Source organism: Poecilia reticulata, linkage group LG1 (genome assembly GCF_000633615.1).
Source record: "Poecilia reticulata strain Guanapo linkage group LG1, Guppy_female_1.0+MT, whole genome shotgun sequence".
In the NCBI taxonomy this organism is placed as follows: Eukaryota; Metazoa; Chordata; class Actinopteri; order Cyprinodontiformes; family Poeciliidae; genus Poecilia; species Poecilia reticulata.
The window spans coordinates 11,680,140-11,687,411 of record NC_024331.1 but is presented as its reverse complement, the minus strand read 5'-3'; the positions used below and the strand labels follow the sequence as shown (position 1 = coordinate 11,687,411).

Here is a 7,272-nt window from a genome sequence, read left to right as displayed (position 1 = left end):
CAAAACACTCAACAGGTCCCGCCTCTTCCCGGAAGATGACAGTCATCTGATTTTGTTAGCCAGCGTCAGAGCTAACCAGCAAAACAACTGTCCTGSCTTTTGTTTTCTTCATTTTCATCCTCTTTCTCCGTTTTGTCGTCTCCTAACAGAGGATAAAATAACTCCTCRGGTACCTTCGAACCATGGACGAGACAAGTCCGCTTGTCTCTCCGCTCCGGGACTCTGGGGATTTCAGCTACACGGAGCCTAACAGCCCCCGAGGCGCCTTCGGGAGCACACCGGGCTCCGTGGTGCGCATCCCGGCCGGGAGTCCCGGACGGAGCCGGGAGAGGCAGCCGCTCTTGGACAGGGAGCGAGGACACGCTTCTCGGGAGCCGCACAGGAACGAGTTCCCGGAAGATCCCGAGTTCAGGGAGATCATCCGCAAGGCCGAACGAGCCATAGAGGAAGGGATATACCCAGAGAGGATCTACCAGGGCTCCAGTGGAAGCTATTTTGTCAAAGACTCTCAGGGGGTAAGAGGAGCGGCTTCACATCTACATGCTCAGGTTACTTAAAGGTTCCCAGATGTGTCTCCTCACAGGTCTGAYAGKGTYGGGGTTCAGCTTGAAGATCTCTGTAGCCCTGAGACATATATACATGTGTATTGGGACAGAGTTGTGGTCGATTGTTGATAAAGGCCTTCTCYAACAATGCGGTGATGACTTGGCAGATGGACTACAACACATTGAAACACAACACACACTCACACTTTTACCCAGTTAACACAGCAAAAACTAAGGCCTAATATAACWTATAACAGCCCCTTGACAGCATCATTGGTAAAGAGAGTTGATGTCTTTTGTGTTCTACAAAGAGCAGATCTTTGGTAAAGTGTGCTCCAGTAGCCAAATCCTCTTTCAAAACAAAGCTTTATGATAGAGAGAATACTAACGAGAAGCTTAGTATTCAAAAACCACATTATGACASACTACTGATGAAACAAGACCCATTCAAAAATGCCTTGTTATCCCATTAAACAAAATGTTGCAAAAGTAGTTATCTACTGTATTAAAGTTTCAATTCAAAAACACTTTATTGAAYCSAAAGGGAAATCAAATGTTGTCGTAACTTATGTAATCCAAAAATATCTTCAGAGTCATTGTAGATGGTGGGCAGGAAGGACCTCCAKTAGCACTCAGTCTTACAGCTACWCCGAAGAGGCCTCTGACTGAAGACTGTTGCTTTAGGATGGTCTCATGACTATCATGACATGCTAGCAACTCGATATCGGGGCAGCAGAGACGACATTYCACAGCAACATGTCCTGGATGACCCCATCAGCTATTTGCGAGCACTGCTCATCCTTCTCTTTTGCTGCTCCTTTTGTTGGTCTTCTAAAAAATAAATCTCACTGCTAATATTTTTCCAAACAAGTCTTGCTTTTTCATGGTTGAAACATTATAAAGGTATGTCCCAGACTCCTAAAAGGCTTTAAGACACAATGCTAATGCATGTTGAGACTAAGCCAGCATTGCAATTTATTACGGTGTCGGTCTTTTAGAATTAAACTAGTTTGAAACCAATCATTTGCTGGGAGAGTGGGTCTGCTCTTACTTGCTTAACAGATCTGCAACTCATCGCCTATAGCTTCAGATAGTGTTAGTGATTGAAGAGTGATCGGTTGCGCAACTTGCTTCCAACCACTGACTGTCCGTTGCTTTTTTTAGCTGAAATTTTTTCTAAACGGACGCATTAGGCTTTCATATAAGCTAGAAAAAAAGTATTATTTTTTTGGTGGTTTTGAAACTGTAAACTTTTTACCTTTGACATACCGTGATACTGATAACAGCTGAGGTCCTTTTTAAAATGCTGTCATCATTTGAGTTTGACTGTGCAGACAGATGCTAATCATTTCAGGTTCAGCTGCTGCTGGGGAAAAGCTGCATGTCAGTGCTTGTTTAAAGCCTTCCATCACATCGATCAAACGCGCTGAAGTTTACTTTAGTTGTTCTCGCAATGCAACTTCTACTTTCTGTGTTTTTTGTTTTTTTTGTTTTGTTTTTTTCCCCCTCCACAGAAAATTGACTCTTTGATATCCATTTGGACCAAAAATGTTGAACTCGCATGCCTTCTTTGCTCTAGCAGGGACTCAACAAATTGATGCACGGTGACTCGGATAAAAGCCAAGTCACCATGGAGAAATTGGAGAGCGTTCCTCTTCAAATAAGTACTTCAAACCTTCCTAGTGGCCACCAGATTAAATGGAGAACCTTGAGCCACTCACATGCCATGCCTTCCTAATATGTCCTCATCAATGTGTCCAATGTTGTGCAAAAAGAGAGGGGGGAAAAAACCCAAGAAAAAGCGGAAGTCTCTTTTTGAAGTTTACATTTAGACCCTCAGTTTCAGTCTATTTGACATAAAAAGAGCCACAGCCTTTCATWTACCTCTCTCATTTCGACTTGAGGCAATTTAAAACAGAAAAGGCCATTGTAGGTGAACCGCAGGAGGTTTTTACTCTACGCAGTGACCTCCTGCCATTGACCCCCACCGCWGCGCTTTCTTAAGTTAGTCACTGCTGTGCTAAGCAGTCATGTGCTACCTCTCTCTGAGGATTTTTTTTTTTTTTTGTAATTGGTGGGAGCGTGTGTAATACGAGAGACATGTGATTTCTATATTGAGTTGTGAAATCACGGCACACCCCAAATTTGTCCTCCTCTTATCAAACTTCTTATCTGTTTTTATTTAAAGGACTCATTTGCTCATTTGGTTGGAAGCTGCTTGTATTATTGTTGGATATAGAACAACAATTTTCAGGCTTTGCAYGCCACACTTTCCAGAAATCTCTTTGTAACCATYATTCAAATGCCATGTGTAAACTTTACATTGTTGCACTGTGTTGGTCTGTAACATAAAATCCCAATAAGACACATTGAAGTTTGCTATAATGTGTAAGGGCGCTGCGTAGCATGTTTGTTGTTTTTAGTGTGGATTTCTGACCAATGACAGACTCGTAAACGTTTCATCTGGTACAAAATACAAGCATTTTTTCCCCCCTCATTGTCTTTGCAGAAAATTATTGGTGTCTTCAAGCCAAAAAATGAAGAACCGTACGGCCAGCTGAATCCCAAGTGGACGAAGTGGCTCCAGAAACTGTGCTGTCCTTGCTGCTTCGGCCGCGACTGTTTGGTTCTAAACCAAGGCTACCTCTCAGAGGCCGGGGCCAGCCTGGTTGATCAGAAACTGGAGCTCAACATTGTCCCCCGGACCAAGGTATCTCCATTCACACCACTGCYTACACATTTCCCCAAAAACCTGATTTATGTCAGCTGGCAGAACTTCAGCAGATCTGACACAGCAGGCCAAAAGGAGAGTTGAAAGAGCCGGAAAGCTAAGTGTTGTATTTCTGTTTACACCTGGCTGCCAGACAGAACTAGTTTTGGATGTAATTATTGCATATTTWTGTTGATATTTAAAATCGTTCTTCACGCATCTATGGTTTAACAGTGCAGAGCTGCTGTTGCTGCTTTTGTTTCAAAATTGATTTGCCCTCAGCAGAAGAAGAGTTCTGGTCCGGTCCATACGCCTTTACTCTTCTTCCTCCACCATGCCTTTGTAATTTTTACAAGACTCGATTTATTTATTTATTTTATCTTCAATAATTTAATCATTTTGTTCAAAGACTTTAGTTTAAAAAAATCTGCCTACACTGTTAGAAATGACATTTTCAAACTAAAATAATCTGCCTAATAAAAATCTATGTGATCTTTCTCATCTTTCATGAATAGCCTGTTGCTCCAATATTTTCAAAGTTATTTTTGTTTAACTAATAATTAGGGCTGCACAATTTAAGGACAATTCCTCTTATAGAGCTTTATTTGTGAGACACATGGTGCTATGGGTATTTAGGGAACATGTCTTTCATTCAACTGGCCAAACTGGAAACTTGACATTTTATATCCTACCAATAAAATGCAAGCTTTTAAATATCGTTTCCATATGAAATGAAGTTATAAGCAGGGTTTAACTGTATAGCTAATTTCCTAATGGCTCCGTTATTCCTAATCTGCYTTAAGATAGAAGTCTAATGCCTCCCGAAAGGTTGTCAAGAAACGTCACAAAAGCCTGAAACGTTTTTTTTTTCAGTTACGATTTCTGAGTCATCGTTGTCGTTCCAGGTGGTGTATTTGGCAAGTGAAACATTCAACTACAGTGCCATAGACAGGGTCAAGTCTAGAGGGAAAAGGCTGGCTCTGGAGAAGGTGCCCAAAGTTGGTCAGCGCTTCCACCGAATTGGACTGCCACCTAAGGTAAAAAATAATGATGCTTATAGAAATATTGTTTGAGTTTTTTTCACATCTTCAAAGTCACTACCTGCCTATTTTTCAATGAATTGTATAAAGATTTCAGTTATTTACATGTATTGCTCCAATGTAAAGATGTTCTATAAGCTGGATTTTAATGAGCTCAAATTCAAGTGGCACTTTAAATGCACTGAAAATAAAAGCATAACAGCAGGTCAGTCCTCATCAGTATTAAGAGTTCGTCACATGACTGCCAGAAATGGTCTTCAGTAAAACCTGTTCTCCGTCTTTTCAAACGGTAATCTAAAAGGAAAGAAAAAAAAAAAGAAGTAGTAACTGTAAATGCAAAACAGAAACCGGGCCACAAGACAGAATTGGATTTTTAATATTTAGTAAGGTAATGAAATCTACTGAACATCTGGAGGCTGCACATGCATAATTTGCTATTTTGCTTTTCTCCAGCGCTTTTATTTTCTTCATATTTTGAGTATGAAAAGAAACTGAAGCTAAATGAATACCTCTGGATTTTGATCAGAAAGTGATGTTACCAAAACATGCCTGGGCTGTCTTCTGATGTGCACAGTTGAGAGGAAAAAATGTCCCACCCACACATGTTAAGATTTTTTTGTTGTTGTTGTTGTTTCCCTCCCTAAACTTGCTCAGGTCGGGTCCTTCCAAATGTTTGTCGACGGATACAAGGATGCAGATTTCTGGCTGCGGAGGTTTGAAGCGGAGCCTTTGCCGGAAAACACAAACCGTCAGCTACAGCTGCAGTTTGAACGCCTYGTGGTCCTGGACTACATCATCAGGAACACGGGTAATTGTGCTCAGAAACAGAGATATTCAAGTTCCAGTATTTATTGGAATGTAGATATTAGAATCTCAACCTTGTTGCTTCTTTTGAGATGTAACTTCTGAATATGGCTTTTGGCCTTTTTTAAAAATCTAGATAGAGGAAATGACAACTGGCTGCTGAAATAYGATTGTCCCATGGACTCTGGTGGGAACAGGGTAAGGACGCGCACACACACACCCACACACATATATTCTTGTACCTTTATCGCTCTGAAGACTTTGCATTGACTTCCATTCATTTTAGTAACTGCATTTGTGCCCATCCCAAATCTCTGACCCTAACCAATACCACTGTATTCTGACCCTAACTTTATTAGTACTTAACTCACACCATATCTCTAAACCGAACTATAAAAGCTCAGTACAAYGGGGGAAAAAAGTGAGGACTAGAGAAATGTCACTTCCCAAAAAAGATTTCCCTTTGTTTGTTAAATGCGTTTTTCAGTTCTCTGTATTTAGCATGTTCAATTACACACACAAACACTAACCTATAGTTCCATTTTGACTCGTCCTTTYAGTAAAAGTGACGCAAGTAAAAACCCGTTCACCACCGCTTTCTTAACGATAATGTGCGGTCTGCTGCATTTTCATTGATAAATTCAAGAATAAATGCACCTGTGGTAAATGTTGAAGTTTTACTCTTTGGAAGTAAGAAACTTTAAACACAGACAAATATTGCTATCTATTCATCAATCTTCACGGAAGCATTTTAACAGGAATATCATTTCATGATTGGGCTTTAAACGTCGCGGGCTCCTCAGAACCTAACCCAGCTCTATGTTGACCAATGGCTAACTGAGAGATTTGTCTTTTGTTTCCTACAGAGGCAGATTAAAGTGCATGTTTTGTGCTGTGTTTGTGCTGAATGTTTGCATTTCCCCCCCCCCTCCAGGACACAGATTGGGTTGTAGTCAAGGAACCCATCATCAAGCTGGCAGCTATAGACAACGGCCTTGCCTTTCCTCTCAAACACCCCGACTCCTGGAGAGCTTGTAAGAAACTCTACATGCTTACCAGTAGACTGATGTCTCACACAAATGTATTCTCAAAAGTCYATTTGGCGTATTTGCCATTTCTCTGTTGAAATATACTGGTTGTTTTGGTGACATGGCAGCAAACTATCGGTGTTGATGATCATATTGTTTTAAGACACTGTTAAGAAACGGCTTTACTGTCTGACTTGCAGACCCATTCTACTGGGCATGGCTGTCCCAAGCCAAGGTGGCTTTCTCCATGGAAATCAAAGAGCTGGTGCTTCCCAAACTATCTGATCCGAACTTCATCAAAGACCTGGAAGAGGACCTCTACGAACTATTTAAGGCAAGGAAAGCCTCAGCGTTGACGTAAATTGTAGCTGCAAAGCGAAGGCCAGTTTACGTGAAGGTAACAAACATGTTGACTTTTTGCCACAGAAAGATCCGGGCTTCGACAGGGGACAGTTTCACAAGCAAGTGTCTGTCATGAGGGGCCAGGTGAGTTYTCTCCTCTCTTTCCTAWGATTGCTCTAAAACCTGAAATCGAAACCCCCACTGGAAGAACTTTATCTACATTGTTTTTAGGGATGTTTAAGTTTAATCTGAGATGAATATTTTTGCTTTCTCGCTTTCCTACCATTCCATCTTCAGATCTTAAACCTGTGCCAAGCACTGAAAGACGGTAAATCCCCGCTCCAGTTGGTCCAGATGCCCCCGGTTATTGTTGAAACGGCGAGAGCGCCTCAGAGAGCCAACAGTGAATCCTACACACAGAGTTTCCAGAGCAGAAGACCCTTCTTCACCTGGTGGTAGTGCAGAAGAAAAGCAGCAGCAGCAGATCGCCGCGCTGACGGAGCGTCCGTGCACGGATGGAGGAGAAAACTGAATTTTTGTGTAGGGAAGAAAAAAAGGTCCTGCCACCTCTCCTCTCCTTTGTTTTTTTGTTTTTTTTGCGGCAGGAGGAAAGTTATTGGATGTAGGAATGAGGCCAAAAGAAGAGGAATTCCCCAGAATATCTTCCCTGTTTGCATCCGTGCCTTGTGTGAATCTGATCGAAGAAGGTTCTGTGCAATGACATTTCTCTGCACTCATGGGTGCATGCTATGGTTGCTCACACACCCACTTGCACACCACTCAGAGCCCTCGCGTTCATTTGT

The 7,272-nt window shown here is 41.8% G+C and overlaps 1 protein-coding gene across 1 annotated transcript; it reads left to right on the top strand.

Moving 5' to 3' along the window:
* Positions 1–7,266, top strand: pi4k2a (phosphatidylinositol 4-kinase type 2 alpha). Its single transcript, XM_008410897.2, has 9 exons — positions 1–515; positions 3,055–3,255; positions 4,161–4,292; positions 4,950–5,103; positions 5,236–5,297; positions 6,034–6,133; positions 6,328–6,461; positions 6,554–6,613; positions 6,767–7,266. Exons 1-9 carry the CDS (start codon positions 183–185, stop codon positions 6,926–6,928), a joined length of 1,338 nt encoding a protein of 445 aa, XP_008409119.1. The 5' UTR covers positions 1–182; the 3' UTR covers positions 6,929–7,266.
* The last annotated feature ends 6 nt before the right edge of the window (positions 7,267–7,272 follow it).